Source organism: Schistosoma mansoni, chromosome 2, assembly GCF_000237925.1.
Source record: "Schistosoma mansoni strain Puerto Rico chromosome 2, complete genome".
Taxonomy (NCBI): Eukaryota; Metazoa; Platyhelminthes; class Trematoda; order Strigeidida; family Schistosomatidae; genus Schistosoma; species Schistosoma mansoni.
In genome coordinates this window covers 2,012,405-2,031,773 of record NC_031496.1, presented here as the reverse complement: position 1 = coordinate 2,031,773, position 19,369 = coordinate 2,012,405, and the positions used below count along the sequence as shown (strand labels likewise).

At 38.4% G+C, this 19,369-nt stretch overlaps 1 protein-coding gene across 1 annotated transcript in view; it reads right to left on the bottom strand.

Annotated features, from left to right (window-relative positions):
- Positions 1-652: 652 nt before the first annotated feature.
- Positions 653-19,369, bottom strand: part of Smp_166420 (hypothetical protein) — a gene marked incomplete at both ends in the record, with an annotated part of 28,452 nt that continues 9,735 nt past the window's right edge. The window contains 4 exons of the mRNA XM_018795300.1: positions 653-783; positions 7,294-7,406; positions 12,520-13,031; positions 16,711-16,906. Coding sequence (XP_018649626.1) covers positions 653-783; positions 7,294-7,406; positions 12,520-13,031; positions 16,711-16,906 — 952 coding nt within the window. The remainder of the gene's footprint in view (positions 784-7,293; positions 7,407-12,519; positions 13,032-16,710; positions 16,907-19,369) is intronic.

Sequence of the window (19,369 nt, the reverse complement as noted above, 5' to 3'; positions counted from 1 at the left end):
TGTTAAGTATACCTGAACACCGATTACCACAACGCGCTATGCTGACCATTATTGGGGATGGTTGAAAGAGAGGTAGGAGCGGCCAAACCAAAACGTGGCATCAGTGCTTGAAAGCACTAACTTCTACTCTGAGCCGTGTTGGTAGATGCAGACTACTTGACTGGTGTCCGCGCGACTATCGTAATCAATAATTGGAGACTCTGAGTGACATGGCTCAGAATCGATCACAATGGCGTAGGTGTAGGTCCTACGTTGTAGCTGACTGACTGACTGATATTACGAGTATTTCAGCGATAGTACTTTTACTAAAATTATAAATATACATGATATTACTAACAATCATGAAAAGAATATAAACAAAATAAATCCAATTTTGTTTATTTATATACATGAACCACTGGGAATCAAAAGTTTAGCATACATACACACACACACAGAGACTCGACCGGGTAAACAACTACAGAAGGTTTGTTCTCTGAACTGGATAATTTGGTTGACAACAAAACTTCATCAAAATCATCTACCTCAGCTACAAATCTTCTTCTTCTTCACTATCTCAACACTATACAAGCGTTCATTAAAAGTAAGGAATCATTTTGACGACTTTCTTTTCAGGATCAAACATGATCATATTCAATACTTGGCTTGTATCTTAACCTTGAATAAGTTCTAATAGAAGGGATTTCAATAAACGTGCTTCATATGTAATCGTATTTTGTCCTGGATGAATTTTTTGGGATTCAATTGGTTGATCAATAACAGCTTTTATATTACGTCCATATACTAGAATGAAATCAAGTGAAATTATTATTAGGGTGAATTCATAAATTAAAACAGTGAATAGATAAGTTGGATAGTGGTTAGTAGTGGAATCCAGTTTGACGCGTGTTTTATCCTATTTGGGACTCGTCAGCCGGATGTACCTGCATCTCAAAGTTGATGTTCACTCTGGGACTCGAATCCAGTACAATGCTTATGAAATAAGACTATATCGAGACATTGAAAGGTACTGAATTCGAGTACCAGAGTGAACATCAACAAATTTGAGATGCAGGTACATCCAGCTAGTGACGAGTCCCGAATAGGACGAAACGCGCGTCAAACTGGATTCCACTGTTAGTCACTATCCATCTTTGCTTATAATGCTTGTGAAATAAGGCTATATCGAGGCACTACGCACAGTATGCACATATACGAATTAGAGACTGACTAGTTGCAGTCCTAAACATTAATAAGAAGATTCAAACAAGTAATACTAAGTGAATGAATAGATAGTTTTCAATATTGAATTGACATCAGTTGAAGAACTAGATACTATTTATTTTACATACAAATATCCTACTTTAGAGCCACTCATAACAGTATCGAGATAAAATCACCACTTTGGTATAATAAAGACAATTAACATTTACAAGCAAAGATGGATAGTAACGAGTAGTGGAATTCAGAACTCGCGTTTCGTCCAATTTGGGATACATCAGCTGGATGTACCTGAATCTCGGAATTGATGTTCATTCTGAGACTCAAACTCAGTACCGTTTGCTTCAAACGCCATTGTGTTATCCACTTAGTAACTGATTCTTGATAGCCACCTGAATGTCAGTCAGTCAGTCAGCTAAAACGTAGGACCAGACACATTTATGCATCGGTCCAAGTTGCCATACCTCGTTAGCACAACAAGATCAACACCGGATTCATAGAAATAGTTAATTTAGTGGTGGTAATATATAAAAGAAAGGTTGTATATAAGGATATAGTATAGGAAGAAAGACAGATATGAAGTGATATTAATATTAAGGTTTGAGCGAAGATAAAGGGTGTATACATTTACGCCGTTGTGATCGATTCTGAGCCATGTCACCTAGAGTCTCCAATTATTGATTACGATAGTCGCGCGGACACCAGTCAAGTAGTCTGCATCTACCAACATGCCTCAGACTAGAAGTTAGTGCTTTCAAGCACTGATGCCACGTTTTGGTTTGGTCGCCCCTAACTCTTTTCCAACCATCCCCTACACTAGTCAGCATTGCACGTCGTGGTAATCAGTGTTCATGCATACGTAACACGTGGCCCAACCATCTCAGTCGATGAAGATTCATGATCTCATCAACTGATTTACCATCATTCCCTAATACCTTGTGTCTAACCTCACTATTACTTACCCTGTGATCCCACCAGATGCGAGCAATATTTCTAAGACATCTGTGGTCAAATACTAGTAACTTACGAGTATCTTCTGTTAATGGCCATGTTTCACAGCCATAAAGTAGAACAGAACGAACTGCTGCGCAGTTTACTCGTCCCTTAATTGATAGACGGATATCTTGTCTTCGCCATAAGTGACGTATGTTGGCAAAAGCCAAACGAGCTTTTTAATGTGCAATGAGATAAAGTTCAAATTCATTTGATATTGTTGTTAACTTGAATCTTCTCATTGTTCTTTAGGATTGAAATTCATCAGTCACTTATTGGCATATGTATATATATTCCAATAAGTTCTAAATATCAATGGGAAGATTCAAGTAAACAACAATACTGTAGGGATGGCTCGTTGGTAAACTCTAGTAAGCCTTCAAGAAGCCCAGAAGGAGCCGAAGACATTCCATCCAATCACTGCTAGAGGAACATTCTAGAATGTCAACGTGTAGCTTCCTTATTGGATGGATAAGAATGACCTCGTATATGCCTATTAGTTGTCTGTAATGATGATTTACTTTCAGCTAAAACACTATAAAAACATGAGATTTTTGTACTATATTTGACACTGTTTTTGGGGAATAAAAGTTCCTACTTACTCGTCTTCTATCTTCTCTCTTACGACGTTGCGGGTTCGATCGCTCAAGTAGTCTAGTAGTACGTGGTATAGTAAGAATCTAAAGCTCTAGATATAACAAATACCAAGTCCAATTAACATTTACATTGTAATATTTTACCTGTTTTCAGTAAAGTGACAAATTCTTCATCTACAAATACCAACCTCACATACACACACAAAGATTAGACTATTCATTCTATAGTATTCATATAAATAAAGATACTATCAAGGTCAATGTGAGTTGAAAATGATGATAGTAGGATATAACTAGTTGATTGTTAGAATGGATTCGATAATGTAAAAGTTGGAACTAGTTGTTAGAATTGGCATCAGTTATAACTTTGTTGTAGATTGGTAAGCAAAGATGGATAGTGGCCAGTAGTGGAATCCAGTTTGACGCGTGATTCGTCCTATTTGGGACTCGTCACTAGCTGGATGTACCTCCATCTCAGAGTTGATGTTCACTTTGGGACTCGAACCCAATATCTTTCACTTCAAACGCTATCGCGTTATTCACTCGGCCATTGAGTCCTGATAGCCACTTGCTTGTGCAATGGGGTGAAGTTTAAATTCACTTAGTATTGTTTGTTTGAATCTTCCCATTGATGTTTTTAGGACTGCAAATGGTCAGTCTCTAATTGGCATATGTGCATACTGTGCGTATTGCCTCGATATACCTTAATTCACAAGCATAGTAAGCAACGATGGATAGTGGCCAGTAGTGGAATCCAGTTTGACGCGCGTTTCGTCCCATTTGGGACTCGTCATTCAAACAAACAATACTAAATGAATTTACATTGTAATATTTTACCTGTTTTCAGTAAAGTGACAAATTCTTCATCTACAAATACCAACCTCACATACACACACAAAGATTAGACTATTCATTCTATAGTATTCATATAAACAAAGATACTATCAAGGTCAATGTGAGTTGAAAATGATGATAGTAGGATATAACTAGTTGATTGTTAGAATGGATTCGATAATGTAAAAGTTGAAACTAGTTTTTAGAATTGGCATCAATGATAACTTTGTTATAGATTACTATGTAGATATATATATTCTATTTCTCACAAGTTTTCCGTTGACTTCAGTCAGTCCGTCAGTCACAACGTAGAACTTCGTACGTACGTACGTACATCAGTTCCAGTTGCCATACCACATTAGCACAGAGATGCAGTTGTCCATTCAAATCCCAACCAGGTAGTCTACACCTATCGACATGGCTCAGTCCAATTGTCAGTGACTTCATGGACTTGTGCCACATTTTGGTCTGGCCACCCCTAGCTTTCTTCCAACCTACTCCTACTCGATAAAACATCGCACGTCGGGGCAGTCGGTGGTTGGGCATACGTAACACGTGTCCCAGCCATCTCAACTGATGAAGTTTCATTACTTCATCAATCGATTTGCAATCCTTACATAGTACCCGTTTCCTAACATTTGCATTACTTACCCGGTGGTCCCAGGATATACGAGTAATGCTTCGAAGATACCTATGATTGAATACTAGCAGCCTACGAATATCCTCTACTCTTATCGGCCATGTTTCACTGCCATAAAGAAGAACACTGCCACTATTATATCTAGAGCTTTGATTCTTACTAGGCCGTGTACTATTAGATTACTTGAACGATCCAAACCCGCAACATCGCAAAATGAGAAGATAGAAGACCAGTGTAAGTAGGGATTTTATTCCCCAAAAACAGTGTCAAATATAGTACAAAAATCTCATGTTTTTATAGTGTTTTAGCTGAAAGTAAATCATCACTTCGGACAGCTAATAGGCATATACGAGGTCATTCTTATCCATCCAATAGGGAAGCTACACGTCAACATTCTAGAATGTTCCCCAAGTGGTGATTGGATGGAATGTCTTCGGCTCTTTCTGGGCTTCTTAATGCTTCCTAGAGTTTACTAACGAGCCATCCTTACACTTATCAACTATAATTATACAATTTACTGTTACAATTTTGTTACCAGTCGATTACTTACAATCTCCGCCACCCGCCTCCACATTCATAACAATTTTTTGACTTATTCCTGTACAATTTTTATTCCAAATTTTATGGGTGATATGGTCTGGTATGTTAAGTATATAAACAATATTTATTTGAAATATAAATATCGTAAAGGTTGGTTGAACAAAAATTGGATAGAACTAGAAAAGAAGGCCCAGGATAGAGTGGGTCGGAGAATGCTGGTCGGCTGCCTATGCTCCATTGGGAGTAACAGGCGTAAGTAAGTAAAGGTTAGTTGCTAATTCTGAACTCAAAGGTTGACAAATAGGAACCTAGTTGCCGGCTCATGGACAGTAGTGATAGATGGGCGTGTAATTGGCCAAGTCAGAGATATTAGACTATGGAGTATATACTGTACTGAATTAGAATGAGGATTTTGATTGATAACTGGACACTTGATATTAGACAGCGGTTACAAGACAACATAAATGTAGGTAATGAACTGATGGAATCCAAAGCGCTGTGAACAGATGTGTTATTACAATTTAGAAATCCTTTATAGTGTTCATGCATAATCTTTAAAGTTTTGTAGTGGGCACAACACAACTGAATCTCACTTTTAACATCTGTTGAGTCGGCTTCCGGAGAACTTCAACGGAGCCTCCAGAGGCCTAAAAGGAGCCGAAGAGCCCTAGCCAATCAGAGTATGATGGAACATTCTAGAATTCCAACGTGGCGTGCTATTATTGGTCGGTAGCATATTATGTCGTTAACGAATTGGCTGAAATATGATGTTGATTTAACAGACGCTAACATCTATAAATACCCATAATTTTCTGTACAAGAACTAACCTTGGAGTAGAGTATTTTTTTCACTTATACTTGCGTCTTCCCTCTGGTGTTCAAGTCGCTGAGTAGTTCTAGCCTGTGGGTTACCAGAATAGCTTAGGAAAACAAATATAGCGTTCAAATCGACAAGACTTATCAACATCTTTCAAATTGTGAGAGTGTAGGGTACCACCTCCATCTTGACTAAACTAATTCTATTGGTCAATGATTCTAACCAGATTTGCTGTTGATAAACCAAATAAGACGTTAGAAAAAACTTTAGGAATCTTTTAAAATACTTGTAATGAAATACTGATTTTTATGGGTTTTCCCTTGACCTATTGCTAATATATAGGCAGTAAATATCATATGGGACTCCTTAGCAGTGCGCATTCAAGATTCTACCCGTGGGGTTCGAACTCAGGGACCGTGGATGCGTACTGCTGAAGAGTCCCATACTAGGACGAAACTGTCTTCCAGTGCTTCCAGGTTTTTCATAGTGGTCTAGCTTTAATTGACTCTGGAAATAAACAATGTCATCAAAGGATATTCTTTAAGTGTAAACTTGTCAAAATGCATGGTATCTGAAGTGATTATTTTGTAGAGTTGAAAACAATTGACAAAACGTCCTGTTATTCAGTTTTCATACTAGTTGACATTCATTAGTAAAGTGTGTGCTACCATTTTTCAAGAGACCTATTCAGGACGAGTTATTGAAACTCATATCACAGGTATATGATCTTTTCAGACCATGAATCCCTTTTCGTAGGATTGAGATATTTCTATTGATTGTTCATTGAACAATAACTAACCTAATGTTTGTCTAATCTTTTGAACCAATGTACCTACTTCATAGCAGTGAAACATGGCCGATAAGAGTAGAGGATATTCGTAGGCTACTAGTATTCAATCATAGGTGTCTTCGAAGCATTACTCGTATATCCTGGGACCACCGGGTAAGTAATGCAAATGTTAGGAAACGGGTACTATGTAAGGATTGCAAATCGATTGATGAAGTAATGAAACTTCATCAGTTGAGATGGCTGGAACACGTGTTACGTATGCCCAACCACCGACTGCCCCGACGTGCGATGTTTTATCGAGTAGGAGTAGGTTGGAAGAAAGCTAGGGGCGACCAGACCGAAACGTGGCACAAGTCCATGAAGTCACTGACAATTGGACTGGGCCATGTTGATAGGTGTAGACTACCTGGTTGGGATTCGCGAGATGATAGCAATCGATTGTTAGAGACCTTGAATGACATGGCTCAAAATCGTTTGCAATGGCGAAGGTGCATCCACTGTTTGTGTTCTACCAAATTCTAATTCTCTGAATTCCTCATATCCCTATCCTTTCTCTCTTTCCAAATTTATTTCACTGTGTTATACTCCTTCAATAACATCTTCAAACCCTAATCTTTCCAACTACTGCTTATACTCTTACTACTTCTACCACTATGGGATTTGAATGGACAACTGCATCAGTGTGATAATGTGGTAATGACAACTCGAACTGATGTACGTACGTACGAAGTTCTACGTTGTGACTGACTGACTAATCTTTCGAACCCTATAGGAAATATCAGTTATCGCAAGATTACAGAAACATATTGCCAACCAATGTTAACTAGAAAGAAACCTGGGTCCAACATCAACCACGAAAAACACTAAATATCCTTTGACTTACATTCACATTGTTCCAAAAATTGTATACAATCCATTAATACAGCATCTCTTATCAAAATCATATGTTTTGCCATATTTTCAATAAGGGATAAGAAGCAACGTTTAGCATAATACCTAAGAGAGAGAGATAGAAAGTGGAAGGAAACTAATGGTAATATTATTATTTACGTAGTTTAACTTACTAACTAATCATAACTAGACAACTATCCAAAACTTGAAAGCTTTAAAAGCTGTTTCGCCTTGCTAGGCAACTCCTCAGTGTTACACATTCACGATACCCTAAACGAGAATTAAACCCAGAACCTCCAATTCCTGAAACTCTTGACTCATGAGCTGGTATCTAGCAGTGTTCATATCTAACATCGTACGATACCAGACTTGATTCCCTGATGAGAGGTTGTCGAAATATATTGCTAAGGTATTCCATACTTACCTACGTCTGTTACTCCCAATAGAGCATAGGCCGCCGACCACCATTCTCTAACCCACTCTCTCCCCACCCTCCCTTTCTATTTCTATCCAATTGTTGTTCATTCTTCTCATGTCTATCTCTATTTCTCAGAGTATTGTGTTCTTTGATCTTCCTCTTCTTCTTTGACCTTCAGGATTCTAAGTGAGGGCTTGTCTTGTGACGCAATTGGGTGATTTCCTCAAAGTGTGCCCGATCCACTTCCAGCGCTTCTTCCTGATTTCTTACTCCACTGGATGGAATCTGGTTTGTTGTTTCGCCCATAGAGTTGTTTCCAATGGTAACTTAGTTAAAATCAATTCATCATTTAAACTTCGAAAATTCAACTATTTCCAAAACACAGAACCTCCAATCCCTGAAACTTTATACTGATTAGCTGGCATCTAGCGGTGTTAATATCTAACATTGTAGGATACCAGGCTTGATTCCCTGATGTCAGGTTGTTGAAGGGCAGTTCTGAGGAATTCCATACTAGGATTAAATAATCATCAGATTCTTTCACGTTTCCCCTTATACTGATAATATTACCATTTATTCATAATTTCTTTCGAAAGATATAAATGTCAATTAGAGTTAAAGAAGTATCAAAAATGGATTACGTATATTATATTAATGTCATTTTGTTTTTTTTATTACTACGCAACTACTGATCAGTATAATTTCAGTTCATAACTAGAATGTTATCATTAGTATCGACCAAGAAACAATACCATGGTAATAATCATATAAGAATTCATCTCTCCCTCCCTCCCCCTTCCCCCCCTACTATCCTAGCAACTAATCAGAATATTAGAAAGCTAGTTGATTTATTTATATTATGACTATTTATTATATTTGAAATTTGTGTGATGATATTTATAGGTAATAGGAATTACATAATACACCACAGATAATAAATCACTATGTACATGGATAATTAGAAGTTTTGTTGCCATGCAACATTTAGGTAATAAAGAAGAAAAATGGTATTTGTGTAAATCTCAACAAATGAATTTGAAATAGATCTAATGTCTTGCTTGACAACTTGGTCTAAACTTCTTTTCATGGAAGTATAATCAAACATCGAAATTATCGAATATAAATTGGGCTGAGATACTGCCTGAGTGCCCAAACTGAAGTAGGTAGTTTTCTTAGGGGGTCACACTCCCGAGCCTATGACCTAAAGGACTAATCCAAAAGGCAATGGAGCATCGTAAGGAGTTGCAGTCCCATGGTAGCCGGTGACCAACCATTGATTCATACGCCATTTGTTCCCTCAGGATCCTGGAGCCAGCCCATGTCCACCATTGGTTTGGAATGAGGGTTTTCCAACTCCCCTAGGTGGACTCGCCGTATTCACCAACCCGGGTAAAGCGCCGCACATTCGCTTTTCGTCCTCTCGATTTCGTAAACAACAGTAATGCTACGAGAAGGCAATGAGTAAGACTTCCTTGATAGAGGCTTTATACGAGTGGCCGTGTGTGAGCATTTGGAGAGGGAAAGCGGACTCTCTCCACTCTCGGCCGTACCAGGGTATTTGGGGGCGATCGGTATATGGTTCTCTGGGTCATTGTATACTGAATAGGTTATCCAATCAACTTTATACTGTTTAAAGTAGGTAGATCGTCAATTTGGAACATGTTCAAAATGTCTGATTCAGTTGAATCTGTCTAAATTTCCAGTAATTTACTACATTTAAACTAATTATGTACCTACCCAAACAACTTTCGTTATTACTTTTTCTATTGTACAGTTTTTTGTTAAAATAATGATTTTATCATTTGGTTATAAACTGATTGATGATGCTGTGGTATGTGCTACTTATATCGACATGAGTAGTATATAACAATAGTCAGGATTTGAATGTCTGACAGTAGAAGTTCAAGAAGAAATGGATGGGAACAGAAAGCAATTGTTATGGAAATTCAGGAACAATGAAGTCTGAGACGATTGACTGATATTTGAGAAAGGAATCTCCAAGTGTGAGACAATTGATTGACATTTTGCAAAATGTGTGGTTCTCAGATTTTAGTAAGATATTCTGTGAACTTGTGTCGAAATATATTCGAGTGTCCCCATTTGGGTTCCCTTTCACTACAGTTCCATACATCTTCGGTGATCTGGACATGCTTTACCCATCAGGGGATCCAGTACTGACTAGTGTGATAAAAAGCAACAAATAGGTCTTTCACCTTAATTATTATTCATCTTATCATCATCTTGTTCATGTCATCTTTTAGTGCAACGATATGATTCTGGGACAAGTTGGACTATTACACCTATGTCTAAGGTTCTATATAGTTTATGATTGATCGATCAACGTTTATTTGTGTTCGTCTATTCTAAATCCCAAAAATCAATAAATATCGATTAGTTGAAAGAGTGAGTCAATTGAAGCTAGACCACCAGAGAAAACCTGGAAGCACTGCTTGACTGCCGTTTCGTCCTATTATAGAACTCCTCAGCAGTATGCATCCACGATCCCGCTTCGTGAGCAAGATTCGAACCCAGGACCTACCAGTCTCGCGCCAGACTGACGCTTTCAACTATGAAAATACTAAATCTCCACAAAACCCCTTCTGATAATAGTTTTTACATTTTCAGTTGATATATATATATATATATATATATACAGGTCAATTAAGTTGAAAATGAAAAGGAAGACAATGCTGATTAACCCTTGATGAACTTTATATTATTTCTACCTTGAAAGTACTTTTAAAAAAGGAAAACAGGCCGTTATATAAATAGAAGGAATAATGATACATTGGACTTAATCAGAAATCAACCAGATTATAAATGAGCAGCATTGGTGAAGAAATGTTTGTCTTTTTTAAAGGATGAAGCATACTAACTTACTTACTTACGCCTGTTACCAACTTGATGGAGAAGCATAGGCCGACCACCAGCATTCTACATCCAACCCTGTCCTCCACAATCCTTTCCAGTTCTTTCCAGTTGTTATTCATCTTTTTCATGTCTACTTCCAATTTTCGACACTATATGTTCTTCGGCCTTCCTCTTTTCCTCTCCTCTTCAGCATTTCAAATTAGTGCTTGCCTCATGATGCAGTTTGATGATTCCCTTAATGTATGTCCGATCCATTTTCAACGTATTTTCCTAATTTCCTCCTCAGTTAGAAGTTGGTTTGTACTCGCCCATAGTAGGCTGTTGCTGATGATATCCAGTCAACGGACATTGAGTATTTTGCGTAGACATTTGTTTATAATTACTTGTAAGATTTTGATGGTGGTTGTGATAGCTCTCTATACAGCTCCATACAGTAGAACTGTATCGACGTTCGTATTGAAGATTCTCACATTGATGTTGGCTTGAAGATAGTTGTTTTGTGTTTCATATGTTGTTCAACTGTAGGCATGTTGTCCTTGTTTTGCCAATCCTCGCCTTCACATCTGCATCAGATCCTCCTTGTTCATCAATGATGCTTATCAGATACGTGAAACTTCCCACATCTTACAGAGTTTCTCAATCAACTAAGATAAAGTTGGTGTTCTCCGTATTGTATTTGAAGATCTTGATTTTTCCTTTGTGTATGTTGATACCTACTGCTGCACAGGCTGTTGCTACACTATTTGTTTTCAGTTTCATTTGTTCGTGTGTATGGGATAGAAGAGTTAGGCCATCTGTAAAGTTCAAATCTTGTAGTTGATTCCGAGATGTCCATTGTATTCCATATTTTCCGTCAGATGTCGAGATATTTATAATCCAGTCGACCATCGGAAGAAAAAGGAAGAGGGATGATAATAAGCAGCATTGTCTAACTCATTTAGAATGTATCTGTCAGCTGTCATTCATGCATTATTTTGCATTGTAGTCTATCATGTGGAATTCTTATGATATTGGCATACATAGGTACAGTTCAGATAAAAGGGTGATTGGAGGTAGTCAACAGCAAACCCCGGGTTTCGTGCTATTTGGCACTCGCCAGCAAGGTATATCTGTAATCTTGAGGTAACTGGTGCTCTCTGACGAATTCGATCCCGTGTCACTCAGCTTCACAATTAGAAACGTTACCACTGAGTAGCATGAAACCCGGGTCCAGGGATTCCTGTTGACCACCTCCAACCACTATCTTATCTCAACATAAGGCACGTAGTGTCAAACCCCCTAGACTAGCGACCACATTGCAACTTGATCGATAACATTCAATCTGCACTAAGAAGGACTTGACACACATAACATTGATCACCACCTAAGTGATCCATCAATTGTGAATAGGTAATAGTTCAGTTAATAATGTTTATAAACAAATAATACATAATCAGAACGGGGTTTTTTTGGAGATTTCAGTATTTTCATAGTTGAAATCATGAATCAATTGAAGTTAGACCACCATAGAAAACCTGGAAGCACTAAAGACGATTGGTGAACGGTTGCTTTAACTTCTTGGATTGCTTGAAGTTAGACATTAACACCGTTAGACGCCGAACAGCTCAGTGATTTATGGGTTAAGTGATCTGGCGCGAATCTCGCGATTGCGGGATCGTGAATGCGCACTGCCACTGAGGAGTCCTACAATAGGACGAAACTGTCGTCCAGTGTTTCCAAGTTTTCCATAGTGGTCTAGCTTCAATTGACTCATGATTTCAACTATGAAAACAATGAACAACAATTGGATAGAACCAGAAAGGAAGGGCCCAGGACAGAGTGGGTTGGAGAATACTAGTCGACGGCCTATGCTCCATCGGGAGTAACAGGCGTAAATAAGTAAAGTAAAGTAAAACAAATAAACAAACAAACAACATATTGATTACTTACCATGTATCTGGTCCTAATTTTTTATGATATGGTTCTAAACTTTTAATAATACGACTAATACCAAAATCATAATTCCCTTTAGTACAATATAATGTACCAATTACTAAATTAATAATACATAAATGAAATAATTTTTTCTTTGAATGATGACGAGATAATATAACATCATCATCATGATGATGATCGTCGACGACACCGTCGACATCGCCGTCAGTTCCACGATGTAGTTCTTCTTGTTCTTCTTGTTCTTCTTCTTCTTTTTCAATTTTACGCATTAATTCTTCAGCATATTCATTTTGACTAGTCATTATATAAGTAACACATAAATTAGCTAAAATAATAGCACTAATGTTGAGTAACTTATGATGATATTGTTTCTTAATTATTGGTTCATAAAATTGACATGCTTCTTTATATTTATTCTCTTGCATATATAATACATGGGCTACATTTAATTTCCATATAGAATGATCATTACAAAATTCTACGGATTTACGAAAGATTTTTTCTACCTAAATAATAAGAGAGAAAGAAAAAGAAAGAAGGGAAAAGTGAATATCGATACAAGAAGGATTGAGATACTAACTTGGATGCTTAAATTGAAGCAAGTGGTTTTTCCTTAGGTGGAAGCGGGGGGCGCCCCCACGAATGCCCTGGTACGGCTGAGAGTGGGGAAAGTCCGCTCTCCCTCTCCAAATGCTCTCACATAGCCACGAGTATATAGTCTCTGCCAGGGAAGTCCTACTCACTGCCTTCTCGTGACATTACTGTTTTTTACGAAATTGAGAAGACGAAAAGCGAATGTCCGGCGCTTTAACCGGGTTGGTGGATGTGGAGTATCCACTTAGGGGAGTTGGATGCCAGCTCAGTGGTCTATCGGTTAAGGGCTCTGACGCGAGACTGGTAGGTCCTGGGTTCGAGTCTCACGAGTGCGGGATCGTGGATTCGTACTGCCGAGGAGTCCCGCAATAGAATGAAACGGCCGTCCAGTGTTTCCAGATTTTCCATGGTGGTCTAGCTTCAATTGACTCACGCTTTCGACCATGAAAAATACTAAATCTCCATAAAACCCCGTCTGATAGTTATATATGTGTTTGAGTCCTAGAGTGAACATCAACTCTGAGATGCTAAAAGGTACATCCAACTGAAGAGTCCGAAATAGGACGAAGTGACGCGCGTCAAACTGGATTCCACTGCTAGCCACTATCCATCGTTGCTTATAATGCTTGTGAATTAAGGCTATGTCGAGGTAATACGCACAGTATGCACATATGCCAATTAGAGACTGATCAGTTGCAGTCCTAAAAACATCAATGGGAAGATTCAAATCAGACAATATTAAATGAAATTATATATGTCATAGTTTAATATTTCATATGTGTAAGGATTGTGATACTACCTTGGATACCTAAATTGAAGCAAGTTGTTTTTCTTTGGAGGGGGGGGTGGCTACATCTGAAAGCGTTTGAGCTGGAGGTCTAATTCATAAACTAGTGGAGCAAAATCAGGAGATGCAGTCCCATGGTAACTGGTTAACAATAATAGGTTCATATGCGATTCGTTCCCTCAGGATCCTGTAGCCCATGTGCACCACACTTTAAGGATTGAGATACTACCTGGGTGCTTGAATTGAAGCAAATGGTTTTCCTTATGGGGGGCTACACCTCAAAGCGTTTGACCCAAAGGTCTAATTCATAAAGTGGTGGAGCAACATCAGGATATGTAGTCCCATGGTAGCCGGTGACCATTGATTTTAAATGAGGGATTTCAAACTCTCCTAGATGAATTCTCTATATCCATCAACTTGGTCAAAAAACACCGGATATTCACTTTTCATCCTCTCAATTTCGTAAACAACAGTAATGCCACGAGAAATCAGTAAGTGGGACATTTCTATCAGCGGCTGTATACGCATAGTCATATGAGAGCATTTCGAGACTGCGAATGATGATCACATAAGCATACAGAAGTCACTAACTGACTACGGGTTATTTTGGGCCAAACGTTCAGTCTTTCAATCAGCTACAACGTAGGACCAGACACATATATGCATCGGTCCAAGTTGCCATACCTCATTAGCACAACAGGATGAATACCATATTCATAAAAGTAGTTAATTTAATGATGGTAATATATAAAAGAAAGAGTGTATATAAGGATATAGTACAGGAAGCCAAGTGATATTAAGCCATAGAATTGAGTTTTATGCTGGTTAGGTTTCCACATGTAAGGCATATTTGAACTCTTCAAGGGACTAATACTTTCAGTAAGTGGAAGGTAAACTTTCATAATAAGCAAGTTCAATCATAATGCTAGGTCATTTATCTTGTTAGATGGATTGTAAATCTAATTAGTTGAGTTTTAAGAAGTGCTAATGTTATAGAGCATAACACTGTTTACAGTTGAATAACTAAGCTCTTGTTAATCAAGTCTATAGTCCAAATTAGTTGGTGTTATGACCAACCAACAATGGAACTAATGAATACCAAGATTATATGTATGTAACTTTAGTTCCTAAAGGTAATGATTAACGCTTACTACTTGTCTGCATTAACAAGTTAGACAAAATAATAAGGTTAAGTACTCTGTCGCGAGATCGGTAGATCCTAGGTTCGAATCTCGCGAGTGCGGGATCATGGATGCGCACTGCCACTGAGGAGTCCTACAATAGGACGAAACGACCGTCAAGCAGTGCTTCCAGGTTTTCTCTAATGGTCTAGCTTCAATTGACTCACACTTTCAATTATGAAAATAAAAAAACAAACATATGGATGATGGAATAGTACTCATAGGCTTATCTCTCATTTTCTATATAACTTTGTGACAGAATATGATCGTTTCGATGATCTTCGAAGTATTAATACTCCATAGATTTGTCTGCTAGTTTTAATGTGACACACTTTATATAGATAAGCAATGACAATCTCTGTATATCATTAGTTTACCTGTTGATAATCTTTCATATCCCAATAAATTTTAGCTTGTTGCGCGAGACCAGAAGGTCCTGGGTTCGAGATGGTTTGGCCACGTGTTACGTATGTCTGAACACCGATTACTACGACGCGCTATTCTGACTAGTATTGAGTATGGTCGAAAGAGAGTTAGGGGTGGCCAAACCAAAATGTGGCATCAGTGCTTGAAAGCACTAACTTCTAGTCTGAGGCATGTTGGTAGATGCAGACTATTTGATTGGGGTCCGCGTGACTATCGTAACCAATGGTTGGAGACTCTGAGTGACATGGCTCAGAATCGATCACAACGGCGTATGTGTATACACTCTTTATCTTCGCTCAAACCTTAATATTAATATTACTTCATATCTGTCTTTCTTCGTGTACAAAATCCTTATATGCAACCTAATTTTTATATATTACCACCACTAACTTAACTACTTCTATGAATTTGGTATTTATCTTGTGCTAGTGGGGTATGGCAACTTGGACCGATGCATATATACATGCCTGGTTCTACGTTGTTGCTGACTGACTGACTCTGTAAACGCTGAAATAAAATAAAAAAGACGTTGAGTCTTATGAATAGAAGTATGATCTGTGAGATCCTTTAGAGGGTTTTAATCTAGCAATCGAGTTATGAGTGTAATCTAGAAGCCAAAAGACAAGATTTGTTTGGAATATAATACTAGGAAGTTGTACACAACACAAACTACTCAATCAATATTAAGTAGTGTAATCAATACACGAAAAGGAGCTAGCAGCAAGTAAATGAAGTTAGAAGATATGAAATAGATTTGATATCATGATTAACATTGAAGGTTTGTAGAGAAATTTTTTATTTTCAGGGTAGATTTTAGCACGAAGTGACTCATTGTTGAAAAATATTGAGAGCCATGGGGCAAAAGATAGCTCCTAAGACTCTCCAGAAATGGATTGAACATGAACTCGACATCAGTCGTACCAAAGACATTGGTTGGAGTTAGACATAAACACCATGGGATGCCGGCTCAGTGGTCTATCGGTTAAGTGCTCTGGCACGAGAATGGTAGGTCCTGGGTTCGAATCTCGCAAGGCGAGGTCGTGGATGCGCACTGCCACTGAGGAGTCCTACAATAGGACGAAACGACAGTCAAGCAGTGCTTCCAGGTTTTCCCTGATGGTCTAGCTTCAATTGACTTACCCTTTTCAACAATGAAACAAATAAACAATAACAATCTTTTGTATAACATTAGTTTACCTGTTGATAATTTTCCATATCCCAATAGATTTTAGCTTGTTGCATTAATACTGGAATGTAATTCTCCAATACTATATCATATTCTTGTACAGTAGTTCTAACTAATTCATCATTTTGATTTTGTCTTGCTTCTTGAATGATTTTTGTTAAACGTCTTAATTGTTCTGTATGTTTAATAGCCATTTGATCAAGACGACTTGAAAAAAATTACAAAAAAAAAACTTGCTGAATACTTCATCTATTATAAAATAAGTTTAGACAACTGGATTCAAACTGACACCTAAATCATCATAGAACCTTAAACTACTAACTGGATTTCCACATGTTCCTGATCCCATTATGCCTCTTTAAATCTGCGCCCCCAAATGCCTTGGTACGGCTGAGAGTGGGGAGAGTCTGCTCTCTCTCTCTCTCTCTCGAAATGCTCTCACAAGGCCACGCATATACAGCCTCTGTCAGGGAAGTCCTACTCACTGCCTTCTCACAGTGGCGGTGGTGTTCTTTACGAAATTGAGAGGACGAAAAGAGAATGTCCGGTGCTTTAACCGGGTTGGTGGATGTGGAGTATCCACTTTGGGGGAGTTGGAAAACCCTGATTCCAAACCAATGGTGAACATGGGCTGGCTCCAGTATCCTGAAGGAACAAATGGCCTAGGAATCAATGGTTGGTCACCGGCTACCATGGGACTGCATCTTTTTACGATGCTTTACTGCCTTGTGAATCATATCTTTAGGTCAGATGCTCCGGGTGTAGCCTCCTAAGAAAACCACCTTCTTCAGTTTGTGCACCTGGGCAGTATCACAGCCCTCACACAAATCAAATGAGATTTGTGCGGCGCATATATATGTGGTGCTTCCTTGTACCAACATTTATGTGTTTAAATAAATAAATAAATTTACATCTACATTGATTTAACAATGCAACATTTCTTTCATCTTTAATGCTAGTCCGATAACATTAGTTAAGTTGCAATGAGTTCACTAATTTAAGTTAACCGATGTTATCTGACTGTTGACGGCGATCTACAGAAGACCGTGGATCTAGAATTCGTATTAACTGGGACATATCAGTGAGACGTACATGGAATTATAAGAAAGCTTATGTTCCTCATGATGTACAAATCGATATCATCCAGTTTTGTAATCAAAGACATTGTTACTAAGTTATCTGAACAATGGCTAACCTCCTGTAGGATTTAAAGTTTCGCAATAACTGCTTATTGAACCAGTGTCAAGTTAAAAATCAGTAATTAATATTATCAACCTGAATCATATTGTGATAACGGTATAATTCTTAGTCGATATCATCTATAGGTTAGTATCTCTAACTCAGCTTCATTGACATTGTTAGACGCAAAACTTTTCATTAAGTAATTTTTATATATACTTGAAATCATAAGTCAATTGAAGCTAGACCACCGTAGAAAACCTGGGAGCACTGGATGGCCGTTTCGTCCTATTTTGCGACTCCTCAGCAGTGCGCATCCACGATCCCGCCTCACGAGAATCGAACCCAGGACCTACCAGTCTCGCGCCAGAGCACTTGATCGATAGACCACTGAGATGGCCGGCATCCAACGGTGTTAATGTCTAACATCAACCAATCCACGATATTTGAGCAACCATTTCACCAATATCTTCAGTGAGTTGATATCTCGCAACAGACCTGATTGAACTCTACTGGTTACTGCTTCTCACTAGAACTCCAGGAAATACCTCATGGAGCCAGTCACTAGTGAGCATTATGATAAGAGGTTTTTCTGTGGATCTCCACAGAAAAACCCCCTTTTCATTAAGTCATCAAAAATTCATTTCCAATTTCGTTAACAGTATGAACATCATGAGCGTTCACATAAGTGATTGTGTGAATATTTATCTAAAACAGAGAAAATACAGATTATCAAACAATGTCACAGTGATTAAGCAGTGTCGTTACGAAATCTGAAGATCCATGGCTAAATCTTAACTCCGCCTGTAGCTCCTCCGAGGGCTACTGCTGGTCCCAAGCCCGGGTAAAGGAGGAGGGTTGGACATGGGGTTAGCGATCCCAGGAAATCGCCCAAATGCGTCACAAGACAAGCCCTCACATGGAATCCTGAAGGCCAAATGAGAAGAGGAAGACCAAAGAACACATTACGCCGAGAAATAGAGACAGACATGAGAAGAATGAACAAGAACTGGATAGAACTAGAAAAGACGGCCCAGGACAAATCTGGTTGGAGAATGCTGGTCGGCGGCTTATGCTCCATTGAGAGTAATTGGCGTAAGTAAGTAATGGCTAAATCTTGTGACGTGTAACGGCTACTTACTGATAACCTCCCATCACTTGCCATCAGTTGTCTTAATAGTATACATTAGTTTTAATGGACTCGTTTAGCTGAAGGCGCTCGGTCATGCATCCGTACCAGATCACGTTACAGAACGGCATGGGAAGCATCTCCTACGATCATTAGCCAGATTACATCAGTCACTTATCGATATATTGATAACCCATCAAATATATCTTCCAACCTCCTCGCTTCTGACTTTTGATTTTAACTCGGTGGGCGCGATTCGATTATAGGTGCTACTGGTAAAGAGTTGTTAAACTACAAAATGTGGTGATATCTTCACTACAATCTTCAAGAGACTCATTCATCATGAGAGATTCCAACCTGTA